This window comes from Lynx rufus, unplaced genomic scaffold (assembly GCF_022079265.1).
Source record: "Lynx rufus isolate CCGP_SWC_20201006 ecotype Redwood Valley unplaced genomic scaffold, mLynRuf1.p SCAF_8, whole genome shotgun sequence".
In the NCBI taxonomy this organism is placed as follows: domain Eukaryota; kingdom Metazoa; phylum Chordata; class Mammalia; order Carnivora; family Felidae; genus Lynx; species Lynx rufus.
Window position 1 is genome coordinate 104,323,961 of NW_025814896.1, and position 15,161 is coordinate 104,339,121.

A 15,161-nucleotide genomic window follows, 5' to 3' on the forward strand; every position below is an offset into this window, starting at 1 on the left:
AGGATTTTATAGCCTATGCCCCCAAACCAAGCTTTACGGTCTCTGTCATCCCTTACACCAAGTGCACACTCACTGTGGAGCACAGTGCCCCCAGCACTCAACTCAGTGAACCCTCCCAAGGCGGCAGCGGTCAGTTCACACCCGGGGCCCCAGACACGTGTTGGTGATCCCCTCGGCTCTGCAGACAAGCCCTTTCCGCCAGAGTCAAACCAGACTTCCCACCTTTTGTTTTTTCTTCCAACTATGGGAGGGGATGAGATGGCAGGGAATCTGCCCTGATCACTAATCAATACAGAGCTGGCTCCTAGTACCCCCCCCCCCACCCCAGGTGCTGAGTCATATCTGCCTATGTGGGCAGAAAACCATGCAGAAGGTCCCGCCAGCCACTTCAAAACTCTTAAGAGTGGTTTGCTTTTAAGTATGCTACACAGAATTGTCTTCGAGCGAGAATTCACAAAACCTACACGTAGGTAATACATTCTGTGACTGACAAAGGGCAGAGGTGTGGGTGTGCAGATACTGATCCAGAACTCCAGCTGTCTCTCCACCGTTCTGTGAAACAAATCACACAGCTCACCAAAACTAGTTGAAAGTTTTATTTGTATAAACTTCATTAAGAACATAAAAGATTAAGTTTCTTAAAAAAAAAAAAATCTGCAGTTATTTACAGCAGTATTGCACAAGTAAAGTGGCAATTACCCTGTCGAAATTCATCAGTGCAAAACACAAGTAAGCCAGGGAAATTGCAATACAAATGCTACATACGCTGGGTCCTAGGAAACAAGTTAGTGATGGGTCAGTATACAGACAGATCAGTGCTATTTATAAATGTGTACCTGATGAGTTCTGATACAGTAACTAGTGGTCACAGAATCTGGACATACGACTTAGGAGAGTTTCTAAAGTCAGGTTTCCGGACGAAAGTAGTCAAGTTACCTAGCTGGGAGCTTGAGGAACGCTTCTCAGATGCAATGCCATTTGGAGAACAGGAGTCACCTCAGCTGGCTTAGCGTCACGTGTGGACACACCCCTGCACACGCATGTGTGCAGTGGGCACACACAGGCACCAGGCTAAATCAGCAGGGATGACAGAACCATCTACTGACACAGACCCACTAGGAAGTCTCTAAAGCTTCCAAGAAGCTTTCACATCGTAACATCCAGTCTAGTGGGGCCCTCAACCTCTCTCAAAGGCAACAGAGAAGCAGAAGACGACAACCTGAAGAAGCAGGCTGATCAAATGTAGGGACCAAACGGCTCAGGGCTGGGGACGGGGGTAGGGTCTATACAAGTAGCTCCTGAAGACCATTTAGTCCACACCTCAAAGCACAGGACACAGCGGGTGGGGGGTAATTCAACTACTCACCAGTTGCCAAAAAGGGATTAGTGGCATGAGGTGGTCCTGAAGTCACTCCCAAGGCAGGAGCCACCTGTCTCCCCTGTCCCTTCCTCCTGCCCCTGAACCACTCACTCCATGGCAGTACCTCCAGAGCAGGCACGCTTCTATTTCTCTGAACGCTGAATTGTCAGGGGCAAGTGTTCAATAGAAAGATCTGTCCCAACTGCCAATGATACATTAAAAAAAAAAAAAAAAAAAAGATACGGCCCGGTGTTAATAGAATTTGCTTCCATGAGAAGCTCGCTCTTTTGGAATAAAAAGTCACTGGATATTTCTTGTAAAATTTGGTAACCTGCCAAATGGTCCCTCATTGATGGCGATGCACAGACTTCATCAAAAGTAGAGCAAACCGCAAGAACTGAAACCCATGTGACCAGAAACTACAGGAACCAAAGCTGGAGGGCCAGCCTGGGAAGACCGTGTGGCTCAGGGAGCTGAGCGGTCACCACGTCAGAGTCAAAAAGCGATTAATGGTACAGCAGGGGGGCGGGGGGGGGGGCAGGGAGGTCAACACTTTTCAAAACTTAAGACATTAAATAAGCAGGAAATAAATATACAATATTTCTACAAGTTACAGCATTATGAAACAGTAGGACACATTACACAGAAAAAGAATCTACAATATTTACAATCCTCAATTCTGAAAAAGTTTAGTAAAAACAGTGATTTTTACTTATTTATGCTGTACAAAATTTTACAAGAAAGGTAAAGGAAACACAATTGCACACAGACATTTGGCTCAGTTGGTAAGTAAAATGTGACCTCCTAATCTAATAAATAGTCAAAATATATACATAATCAAGAAGGGGGAAACAGGAGAAAGTTGTTCTCTACTGCATACACTTCCATCAGACGGAATTTTTACCTGGTTTCTCCACAACCACCCAAAAGAGTTCTTCGTAAACTCCCTTCTAGGCAGGAGCACAGTTAACTGGAAGCATTACTCATGAAAGTATTTTGTATGTGTTTATTGCATTTCTGTGCTAAGTCACAGGACACTTTCTACAAACCTCACGTGAGAAGAGGTGGTCAAGGCACAAAACCCGCATTCAGTTTCCAAAAAGGGATCTAGCCACGTTGTGTTTTCTACAAAAAGTAAAAGACAGAGAAAATACAAGGTCTACCACAGTAGGCATACCTTCCAGAGGCATCTTGATAAACAGACGCATACAGTACAGAAACGTCCAGTCATCTCTCTTGAGTCCTGGTGCGATAGCCTGCTCCTTAATACTACAATTCATAGAATCTCCTATCTCCTCACGAGCTGCTTCCGCGGCCGGCCTGCAGGCCAGGAGGCCACCGAGCCAGAGGTAAACCTGTACATGTGGCCAGCACACAGCCCTCGGGCCCCGCTCCCAGGGAGCCGCAGTATTGCAGAAACAGAGTAAAGTGCCCCAGTCGGAGAGACTGGCACTGAGTGTGGAGGTCCTGGGTCGGGGCGAGGCGTCCAGAACCGAATGTCTTTGGTGTGTGTGTGTCCAGCAGGCCCACCGTTGCCTTACAGCCGCGTGGACTTTACGACCCTACAAAGGGGTTCGAGACACATCGAAAACGCAAGCTGACACTCAACACAGCTTTAAAAACTATTCAAGACCCCAAGGAGAGTTTGGGGGAAACGAAAATTCTAAAAAAGGAAGGATATTTGGAAGCAAATCTCTCTACCTAAAAGAAAAAATGTATATGCTATAGATACATATATATATATTTATATTTATATAGAATTATGAAGATACAAATGAATGAATTTCCCCACTTAATTTAATAATGTGAAAACACTGGTCCTCTTAGGGGCCAACAGCAAAACAAGAGCTGTTGGTGCTGACTCGGTTTGATGTATTTCTCTCAAAAAGCTGTTTAATGGTCTGATGTTTCAAAGACTGTCAGAGTTATAGGGTTCACGAAATGATCTCCACCTCCCTTCTTTTCCTGCTTCCTGATCTTTTTCCTGGGTCTCCCCAGTTAACTGCCTTTGCGATGATGGCCCAACTCACGGGCTCTCCGTCCCAGAAAGGGGGAGAAAGAAAGAGCAGCCCCAACAGAGGTGGACGCACGCAGGGCGCTCCCACAAAACCCAACCGTCCCGAGGGAAATGGAACAAGTCAAACCGACAGCTGTCAGGAGGCTGAGAGGCCGCTTCAGATCTGTGCTCCGACGGAGGATTTTGATGGCACTGCCGAAGGCGGGATTAAGCCTTCATTTCAAAACGGATTCAGGGGGGTGGGAACCAAGCGTCAGGCATCAAAGGCCAGATGAACTTGGGAGTTGGGACGAAAAGCCTGGATGCCCAGGAAACAGCCGCCTCAAGCCCCAAGGCCTGTGCCAATTCCCACGAGGGCCGGGGCTCGGACACCTGCAGTCCAAGGAACTCAGCTGTGAGGGGGCGTGCTCACCACCTGTGGCCGCGCGCAGACAGTGCACCTGTGACTATGGGAAAGTCTGCAACCAGAAAAGCCGACGGTGCCTGTCTGTGCTGTTACTGCCAGTCCTTCCTCAGGACACTTCTAAATGATGAGCCCATCGAAACCAAAGAAGACCAACATCAAGCCCGTCCCAGCGTGCATGATACAGGCAGATCCTAACTCATGTCCTGACCCCATTACCTTTTATCACGAGCACACGCTGGACCAAATCTGCGCATCGCCGTCCAGGCAGACCAGAAGAGCCATCGCCAGGGGAGATAAGGAAAAACACACGGAGAAGAGCCTTAAACTTTTTGCCACAGGTGCAATTGAATTTGAGGAGGTAAGTAAATATTTACAAGATGGGAGTGGCATATCAATACAGGCTGGTAACAGACCCTCTGCCCCTTTAATCAGTTCCATTTCATAAGAACTTTTTGGTATTAATAATAATGGTAAAAAAAACAAAAAACAAAAAACAACAAACCAAAACAACAAAGTATGTCAAAGAGGCAATGGCAGGGAAGGGAGGGGGCCATATCATACCTCTCCCGTTTAAAAATTCTGTACAGTAATCTCTAAAAAGAAACGAAGGCAGCTTTATAAATTAGCTGGCTCAGTTTCCACTGCAGAGTTTACATAATCCTCTGAGAGTAGGCAACAGGTTCTTAAAATTTTAGTACAAAAATCATTCACGAGTTGGTTAAAAAGTTTCCATTTCCTTTTTGAAAAACCTGCTCTTATTAAAGAAGGTGGAAAAAAAACCCACACCGCGTGTAAACACCATTCTTGCATAAAATCCTGCTCCAAAGAACCATGATTTGTACATAATTTTTTTTTTTTTTTTTTTTAAAAGAATCCTCCCTCATTTACATTCACAACAAACTTCCATTAGAAATTCTGCTGTGTGGTGAACAGAAAGGTCCGGTCCACATGCAGCGCGGTGTCCTCGGGAACGCGTTGGCCGGCCTGCCCGCACGCCCCGTCGGGGACAGGGCCGCTGGCTGCACAGCAGTGGCCCCCAGAAATTGTGGTGCTGGGGCCTGCTGGCGTGAACACGTGAAATGTCTGCACACATGTGGCTCCGCGAGGAACCCGTCGTCACTGCAATCGCCATACCAGGCGGACGATGTAACGTAACAGTCGTAAGATAATCATTTGGGGCTGGGCTTCGGCTGCTTGGTAATTATTCAAAAAGACCTGAAACGACAATAGGAAAGCTTCTTAGTTTCTCAGCCCTGATGTTATTTTTTGGGTGGGGGAATGCCTATACTTAAGCGAACCACCAATCCCACTGTTACCCAGCTCGGGAGGCACCCCATCTTCTGAACACGGGTTCTTCCCCGAGACTGCGAAAGGGGAGGCCCTCCTACAACCTCCCTTGCAGAGGAAGACCTCACTGCGTAGACAGCAGTAGACTGAATGATCTGCTGCTTTACAGAAACCCAAAGAATGCTTGGAGCCTCAAAGAGAATCCTTGAAACTCTGTTTGCTTCTCTAAAACACTATGCTTTCTAGGTCATCGTTGGCCAGAACTGCCTTGATCTGGAAATGCATCAACCTCTGTGCAGGTGCTGGAGAAAAGCCATGCCATTCCCATACCCCCGCCCCCCCCCCCTTAACTGGAGTTGGGTGTCCCCTTTGAAAGAGGCAGGGGTGGAGGGGACAGAAGAGAGATGTGAAGGAAGTCTCTAACTACCCAGGTTATTAACCTTCAAATCCGTCGACACCCCAAGGGTGAATTTCTGGTAGCTGCAGTTTACTTGAGCACAGACGGGCAGCGTCAACCCTCATCCTCCCGCTCCACATGGGGAGCAAAGAAAAAGCAATTAAAAAATTTTAAAGAGCCTCCTTGCCGGTGACTACCTTATGTTTATAAGCTGACAAACTGCTCAAAAGGAAACTGCTGGATTAAAGATCTCAGCGGTCTCAGAGGTCCTCAGGTCTTCCGAAGAGTGCCCACCTTGGCGTTCTAATCCATTCTGCCGGTAAAGCGCAAGGTGTCAATTCAGAGCAGCCGAAGCCAGCAATGGAACACACCTGCCTCTTACACCAGGAGCTACAACCCGTTTCGCAATCCAGGCCTGCAATCCATCCTGGTCGTTTCCTTAATGAGTCATCCGTGCCCAGGACCGGCTCTTTGCCATCCAGGGCTCTCCACGAACCCCGTGCTCACGTGCGCAGGTGAAGCTTCCAACGCACCACCGCGGAACCACCGGCCCCAAGTCGGGCTGGGAACGAGTGTCCTGTCTCACACACAAACAGGGCCCACAGACGCCAGCTGCGAGCGGAGCCCCTGCCCTGTTTACACGAGCTCCCCAAGCCTGTCTGACAGAATGGGATTGTGATACGGCCAGGGCATTTCCCGTTCTCCTTCCATACCCAGACTGGAGGAAATCAGCTTTCTGTAAGCGATTCCTGTACAGGCGCTCTGTAACCACAGTCTGTGATTTTTATCTGTTTTACACACGAGATTGCTTTGTTTTGATTTAACTTTCAAAATTACTTTGCTTTTTCTGTGTGTGTGAGAATAATTTAGGGGAAGGTTAATTTTAGTTTAGACTAATATTAATAGGTTGAAAGAGGCTTATTCAAAATAAAACCACGACTTACTGAAACTAAGAAGGCGTAAATGCAGGGCTAAGCAATCCCTTCAAGGTGGGAAATCTCATGTCAGCCAGGTGTCATTACCAGCCTCAGGGAGGCCAGAGAAGGGGGTCTAAGTGACACCAGCAAGGCCCATTAGTGACAGATCCCAACTGCTTACACTTAGCTAATTTTACATTCAAGAACTGGCAGCGTCGGCGAGGAGAAATCTTCCACCCACCCTTTGAGGACATCAGGTGGACGAGAGTGGCCATGACAGCAGACAGGACTCACTTCGCGAGAAGTCTTTCCAAGTGTTTAAGAGTCCTGCTTTCATCTTAAATGTAGGGGGCATGGGGTGTGTTCCAGGGAAGGCGGGGCGGAGGCGGGGGCAACGCAGGAAATTCTGGAGAAAGGAACCCCCAATCCCTGACAGACGACAAGATGCTACCACCACTCAGGAAGGGCAGCGGGACGCCTGCCCCCTCAGGCAGCACGCGAGACAACACGACACGCGCTTTCAAGCCAGCGAGAAACTGCTTTTGGACAGCATTCAACGGAGGAAGCCGTTACGACCGAATCCAAAGAAGGGCCACGCCAGCCCAGAAAACCTTTGACAGCTGGCGCGGCTGGCACAGCTCCGTGGGCACGGCCCATCCCTCCAGAGCAGCTGGATGACGGGCAGCTCCCGCTTCCCAGACTCCCCGCCTTCCAGCACCTGCAGCCGTACGAATCAGCTGGTTTGCGGGAGCACACCGTAGGTGCCCGAAGATGCCAGTGTGGGGCAGGCGGCGCGAGGGCCACTGCGGGTGAGGACGCCCGGCCAGGCTCCAGCTATCAGCGCCAAGCACACGACAGCGGCACAGCCAGCACGAGATCTCAGACCTCTGGCCTCCGGGGCTGTGGATAAACACATTTCTGTTGTTCAAGCACTCCCTCCCCCGCAGTCTGTGGTACTTTGTTACAGCAGCCTTAGCGAATGAACACACACTCTCGGGCTACGTGCTAAGCGGACGTTCTTGGTCCTTCCCCCTTTAGAAAAACAACACTTTTCAGGTCAGGGTTGTGGAACGCTGTTTTAATCAAACTCATTCAAGTCCTTTAGTAAGGTACATCAATATGATGCATTTGGATAAAGGGCATCATTAAAAAAATGAAACATGCTACTAAGTACAAAGAATTTATGTATTACAGTGATCTCTTTCACTCATACACACACACACACACACACACACACAAAATCACAAGTGCTCAAAGTGTAGGCCCCATCCTGTTGGGTCTTTTTAGCTCCATGGTCTAGATCAGGAACTATATTATTTGGGGCAATTGACTTTTATGGCTATCCCATGTGCCCAGAAGATGGACTCCTTCAACATTCAGCTTTGTGTCTCCCTCCAGGAACCAATTCTGACAGTTCATGCTCCTCTCTGGGCGAGGGGCTCCCGCAGCCCCCATGCCTCCTTGCATGGGGGCAGGGGGTGTGCTGGGGCCCAACTCTGAAAGCAGTTATCTGCATCCATAGGCCTGATGGGCAATACCTATGTCATCGGCCACGAGTGCAGAACAGCGTCGCACAGCCCATCCCAAGGGCTACCCGTGGGTGCTACCCACAGCGACCACTGCCCTGCCTGTGGAATCATGATGCAGGGTCCCACTTTGCAGGCGGAAAAACACCTACACGTTCTGGCAAAATGGGAGCTCTGTGCCAAAACGGAGTCAAGATGCTGAGGGTCCTTCCTGTTGAAAGAAAAAAATGCAACAGCATCTCTTTTCAACAAACTCACACTCTGGTGGGGAATCGCCATACAAATAAATAGCAGGATAGCAGGACAACGGCAATACGGAGGTTAATAAAAGGACAGAGAAAGCAGCGCTTGCCAGAGGCAAGTGGGGGCCTGGGAGAGCCAGGGCAGGAAGGCACAGAGGTGAGCCCAGGTTCCCTGGTGTAGACTCGAGTTCTCTGCTTTGAAGATATGGAAAGTGTCCTTGGAGACAGCGTCACGAGCATTCAGCATCCCTGAACGGTTCTCTAACGTCCACACCAGAGGACACACAGGCTCACCTGGGTGGCAGCTGGGGGGTGGGGCTGTGCCAGGGAAAAGTTCTCAAGTGGGGACGAGGTGGACTTACCAGGGCCGACGGCATACAGGGCGGGGAGCTGGGGCACTCTGGGCCACTCCAGCCTGAAACACATGGCTGGGGCGGGGGGGCTGGGGCTCCCTCTGTCTACAGCAGCCAAGAGGAGAGAGCACGAGCGGACAGAGCACCAGCCGCCACGGTCGTTTCCGCACAAGGACCATCTTCAACTTACACTTGACACAATCAACCAAGTACTGGGATTTAATTACACTTTAAGGCCAAAATAATCACAGTAAAACATCCTCTCTTGCCCAATCCAGGGAGGCAGGTATGCAGATACAAGAGACCCTGATCCCATCCCAGGCTGCCCGGAGAACTGGCCAGGAGGACCACCGACCGCATGCCTGCAGAGCACAGCTCTGGACTTGGCTCCACACTCCCGCAGGCAGGGGCGAGCCCTGCCTCTGAAAAGCAGCCCAAGACATACCAGGTCTTCAGACTCTGTGCGCCCCAGCTTGGGGTCCAGACGAATCACCTGACGCCACCATTAAACAAAATGGCGTGCCACACACCTCTACAGTCTTCACAACAATGCTGCGAGCCAGTACAGCTCGCTTCTCCAAGTCAACTCAGACTTCAGCACTGCGTAGAACACACTAGCTCATCGATCCGCGCACCAAAGGCTGGTCCAAACCCCATGTGGCTGCACCAAATGACTCAGTAAGTACAACACACACGTATTCACTCAGCATTACTCAAAGGAGCTTAACCATAAAAACACACAAATGAGATAAAAACAAAAGTTAAGGGAGGTCAGAAATGACATCGAGGAAGAGAGACTTATCCTGGGAACCAGGGAGGGCTGAGATCTACTGCAGAAGAGCCATCGTTTAGCCGAGAGTTTCCTGGCAGTCAAAGTAACAAGGGAAACATGGCACTATCTTTACCATTTTATCGAAGGCAGATCAATAGCAAATTCTAAGAGACAACCCAAAAAGCAAGGAATACCTATAAAACTCTGAGACACACAGCAATTTTTAAACTTGTTCAAAAACCCCTTTCTCATACAATCTCAACACCGAATACCTAAGAGGCCCTAAACTGTTTTCTGTCTCTTTTTTTAAAAAGATTTATCCACTTTGAGAGGGAGCATGCAAGCTGCAGAGGGGCAGAGAGAGAGGGAGAGAATCCCAGGCAGGCTCCATGCTCAGCGCAGAGGCTGACGCGGAACTCGATCTTGTGAACCGCGAGATTACGACCTGAGCCGGAATCAGAGCTGGATGCTCAACTGACTGAGCCACCTAGACGTCCCTTCTCTTTTTTAAAATAGATACACCTTGCAGTGGTAACATGCTAGAAGAGACCGAATTCTGGCCATGAGACTCTGAGAAACAGGGAACCTGTGCTCCAGATCAAGCAAGTGAGGATACGTCAGGTGACTGTCTGTCTGGATGGTGTCTGCTCCCCAAGGCACTACGGCGGCACCTTCCGGGACAGTGCTGAGTGTCGCCACAATCAAAGATGGCAGGGTGAGAGGGGGACAGAGAGCGGCGTCAGTGATCCCGATGGAAGACCACCATCAACCTAGAGAGAATTTTAAATGACGAGAGAGGGAGACAGAGAGGAGAGAGGAAAAGGGCCCCCAAACGTGGACGTCTCCAGGAGGATGTGGGCTCTCTGCACCCTGGCCCAGATTTGAGCGCTCAGTTTGCCATCCCACTGCTGTCAGGGGTCGAGCTGATGCTGCGGTGCTGCCCAGAAGCCAGATTCATTTTCTCTCCATCACCAAGGCAATGTGTGCATTTGCATAGCGCGCGCCTCGCGTGCTATGATGTCAACACAGCTGTGGCAAGGGTGCCGGGAGGCCCTCCCCCGGATGTGGTGTTCCCACTCAGCGACCAGGAGCCAGCTCTCCCGCAGTGCTCGCCAAGCGACCGGGGCCGCGGCTGACCTGTGCCGGTGGAGCCGCAGATGAGTCCCATTTGCATGAATCCAACTCCTTCATTTTTGATGCATCATCTCAAAGAAGAGGTCCGTGGAACAACCACTTCTCCGGGTGCCTTCCAGTCAGGCCTGCTGTGCACTGGGTTGGCTTCTGGCAGGGCACAAGCCACCCCTCTCCCGGGCACGTCTCTAACTCGCCGGCCCTCGGACCCCAGACCCCACCCCGGCTAATGTGAAGCGCCCCCGATCGTCCCCGGGAGGTGTGGCACCACACCGTGGCCCACCACAGAGAAGACAGAGATGGTTCTCACGTCTCCCGTGTGAGGCTCCACCAGACGAAATAAATGTCAGCCTCGGAGCAAGAACACACAGTTCCGAAATTCCCCGGCCTCAAAAGGACGATGAGACGCACTGTACCCACCACCTGAACCTCTCTGCTCTGGTTCGGCTGGGAGAAGTCTAGCGGGGGGCGGTGAGACGTCTGCAGGCCGGCCAAGCCCTGCCTCCTGCGCCTCTTCATTTCCTCAAGAGGATTAAAAAACCCCCGTTAGACCTCTCTGAAGTCCCCCTCCAGGCACCTGCACCTCTGAATGGTTCTGTGTGAATGGCCCAGCGCCCCCCCTCCCGCGAGGCAGCCGTCCAGGTGTACCCACCGGCCACGGCAGATGCAGCACTTGCGGGCAGGGTGAACGGGCGCCACGGCACCCGGCGATGCCCACCCAGCCATTTAAACACACCCCAGCGCCCCAGTCTCACCTCCTGTTTTTGTGCACCCAGACGGACCCAGCACGCATCAGTAGGGCCGAACACAACTTGTTCCACAAGGCAGCGGGTTGAATGAAACATAGACAGGTGGAAACTCTGGTAGCATCTCTAAACTTTGAAGACCACCCGGGAACTGTTTCAGCTCTAGTTCAACGAGACGCCAGAACGATGGGCCAGGGATGAGAGCGATTTCTAGCCCCATCCCCTGAACGTTTCCGCGCAACCTTCACCACATCCCTAAGAGACGGACAGAAACTGGGGCTCCCAGACATTAACGGATGGAGTCGGGATTCCAGACCTCACCCCAAAATTCTCACACTTGTCCACGAGTCCTGCTTTCCTGTAAGCTCACGCTTTATCCCCAAGTCGCGGAAAACCCTTGTTCAGAAAACCTGTGATCCGCAGTCACTGCGGGGATCAGCGGAGGTCTCAGAGGTCTCAGGGAAAAACAGGAAGGGCTGAAGCCATAGGAAGGGTGACTCTTGGATCACACAGGCTCCAGCATCTCTGTGATGGGGGTTGTTGGAAGGCTCTTAAACCCACAACACCGAACGACTTCCTCCAACTGCGAGAAAAACACGAAACCTGAGAACTGTATCACAGATAAATGGTGGGCACCAATTTACTGAAGCTACTCCCAATGGTTTTTGCCATGAAAACGGTCTTTCTGTAAACTCATGGGCAACTCACCATCTCATGAGATAGGTGTAGTTTTAAATTTAATATGTGATATGCAAATTTCCCACTATGGTTTGCTCAGACAGTAATAGGAAATGGCTTATTTTATTAAACGCCTACATTCAATTAACGAAGGCCTCAAAAGAATGTTGTCAGAGAACACGTTTTCTCTGGGTGGATGTTCAGCTTATGCTATTACCAAACAAGCCACAAATTCGTTCTCTCCCTTGTACGCTATCTACAGAATATCGTTTATAAAACGAAGAATCACACAGCACAGGGAATTCACATCACAGGAAGGACAGCACAGAAAGATTTCAAATTCGGATACAGTCTATGAAAACGCTAATGGCTGGCTCTTCAATTAAACTTTTGCTTCCATCTAAACCTGTCTGCAAGCCACCTTTCCCTCTCTATTTTGTCTGGTTCGGTGCTACTCTTCAGTCTACATGCAGTTCAGCCAACTCGTGCCCGTACATGCCTGGGACAGAAGTAGGAAGTAGGCAGTGTAAACAAAGGATACACTGTTTCTCCAGACCGAACAATGAAAGGGTTTTCATTCACTTCTTGGCCCAGCTAGAGGGTCTGGCGTAGCTTCCCATGCTGTTGCTCATTGCTGTCCACTCACCAGGACGTCCCAAGTTGTTGCCAACCGAGAGCAGCCCACCTTAGCACAGAGCAACGCAGGCCTGACAACCTGAGTGCAAAGCACCGAGGAGGCCACAAGAGGTAAATGATCCCAGCTTTGGTACGGGGGTGGGGGAGGCAGATGCTGGTTAAAAGACTGGTCTAATTACCCCAAGAGCACATGTGCTTATGTTCTGAAGGCCCAGCACACGCTCCACAGACTTGGACTGCGCCCTTAGCCCACGGCTAAGAGTCCCACCCGAGTGGACGCTGTCCCGAGAACTGGTGATGAGCACACGGCGCTCCACGCTGCACCACGGCTACATGCAAGCCGCTCGCTCTCTTCGTGAAGCTCGAGACAGAGATCTAGCTTCTCCGAGACATCTTCCTCCCTACAGGCCCACTGCCACCCACACTCCCCAGCGTTCACCAAGAGCCCGGGCACGGGGAGCTGGGACAGTCAGGGCACCGTGTGGGTGCAGGTCATCATTCAGCCTTCTAGGGGCTGCGCGACCTCCACGGGCCCCTGGGCTTTGTCCTGTAACACGCGTTATGTGCGCCTGCACTGCTGGGGCCCTTGTATGCTTGATGACAGGTGAAAATGCACCAGCGGGCTGCCGCTGGCCAGATCTATCATAAGTTGAAGGATCCAAATAAGCACGGAGAGTAATGCATAGTCACCTGTTGAACTAAAAGTGACCCATGAATTTAGGTCCACAAACAAAACGAACACACACTCGGGAAGGGAACTTCTTCCTCCTCTACACACACTTTCCTTCCAGGGCAGATGGAGACACACGGACTGGAGAGTAGAAGACGCCACCTCTGACCAGAGTCAGCCTTGCCAGCAACAGGACAAAGGGACTCCCTGGGCCTCCCAGTGCAAACTCTGGATGGAGGAGGCCACAGTGTCACTCCTGTAGTATTCCTGCCCGAAACACAAAACTCAAGTCTCATCGTGAGGGGACATCAAACAAACTAGAGTCTCTATGAAGTGTCTTCCAAAGTGTCAGCATCATGAAGACTGAGAGAGAACTGGTTCCAAGTCAATGGCATCAAAGCGATGAAGACAACTCAACTTAACACAGGATTCTAAACCGGATCTTGGACCGGAAAAAAACCTTTTTTTAATCTTACTATAAAGGACATTTTGGCACAACTGGTAACATTTGGATGAAGTCCACAGATTACATAACGGTACTGCAACATTGTTAATTTCCTGATTTTGAGAACTACACTGTGGTTATGTGAGAGGCGACTTTCATTAGTAGGAAATACACACGATGCACTGAAGAGTAAGAGGGCATCACACCTGCCACTTACTCTCAAACCGGGCAGAAAACAACGCGCACACGGGTAGAAAAGAGGGAGAACATTAAAGCCAATGTGGCAACATGGGAACAGTGGGGAACTTAGGTGGCGGACGGAAGGGGGTTCTTCGTACCATTCTTACAACTTTCACGTGAAGTCTGCAGTTATTTCAAAACAAAAAAGTCACAAAAATACACCAGACTTGGAGCAGTCAAACTGACCAGGCAGAGGGGGGGCACACAGGCCACTCTGCCCTGGCAGGGTCGTGCGGGGGCAGTGACATGGAGTCACAAGAGAGAAAGGGAACATGCACCGGGACTTTGCGCTCACCTGTGCCTCTCTCACCTCCTCCAAGGGTTCAGACTGCACAGCTCCGTGGCACAGGCTTCCCCACTGCCCTTAAGTGGACTGAACACATGACAACTACAGGACACCTTCCTCTATTGCTCTAACTGAAAAAACGGGAAAATATCCTGTCAGGCTTCGCAAGGCTCATGGCAGTAAAAGACCAACACTTTAGAAAAGGCACTGTAACAGTATTAAGCACATAAAGACACTACGTATTTAAAATGCTAACATCCATTAAAAAGCAACCGTCGTAAAGCAAGGCAACGGCGTGCACCACTCACCGAAGAAGTAACTCCTCCCAGCACCCCCCCCCCGCCACCCCGTGAGCCAGCGGGTGACGTGAATGCATTACTTCCCGCTACAGCCTCCCATTTCCTCCCCAGATTCCCACCCCCACTATTCAACAACAGACCGTCCATCAATGTGGCTGCAGGCTAGGGATTATTTTTAACCTAACAACTACCAAGACAGGCATCTGGAGCTTTGGGGGGGGTGGAGGGTGTCACCGTGTCACCATCCAGGGTCTGGTGTTTTGAACTGGTTCTTCATTTAAATCTGGAGAATGTATTTGCCTCTGTTTTAAAAAAATCAGGTTATAACCTACAGTCTGTCCCTATGCCTCCTCCGATATCCCAGCCTACTTAGAAAGCTAGAGTCCCTTAAATGATCAGTGACTGCATTTTCCCAGTGGTTGACTTTTTTAAAGGGATGCAAAACAAGGTTCACAACCAGAAAACCATGTGATAGTGCAATGAAACTAACGGACATTTATTTCGCCAAAAGCACTGAGAACAAGCAGGTTACATCTCATTTGAATAAACAGAAATGGCCACCTTAAATATCTTCTGAAACACTGGACTGTGACAGAACCTGGGAGAAAAGGAGGAGAGGAAGGATATAACCTGCTAGACACCGTTCCCTCACCTCCAAGGGACAGGCAAGGTAATGGCAACAACACAACGGCCTGTGACCCAAATGCACGTGACTTGGGACTATCCACCTCAAAGGCCTATGTGAAGATGGCC

At 50.3% G+C, this 15,161-nt stretch overlaps 1 protein-coding gene across 7 annotated transcripts in view; it reads right to left on the reverse strand.

Moving 5' to 3' along the window:
* Window positions 1-581: 581 nt before the first annotated feature.
* The window catches only part of BCL2L11 (BCL2 like 11), a 49,181-nt gene continuing 34,601 nt past the window's right edge, over window positions 582-15,161 (reverse strand). For 6 of the 7 annotated variants that reach the window (XM_047068291.1, XM_047068295.1, XM_047068296.1 and 3 more), the window contains one exon: window positions 582-4,998. In XM_047068291.1, the coding sequence (XP_046924247.1) occupies window positions 4,900-4,998 (99 nt within the window). In that variant the 3' untranslated portion in view covers window positions 582-4,899. Of the gene's footprint in view, window positions 4,999-14,118; window positions 14,241-15,161 lie in introns of all 7 variants that reach the window. The other variant, XR_006960147.1, reaches the window with a different exon arrangement.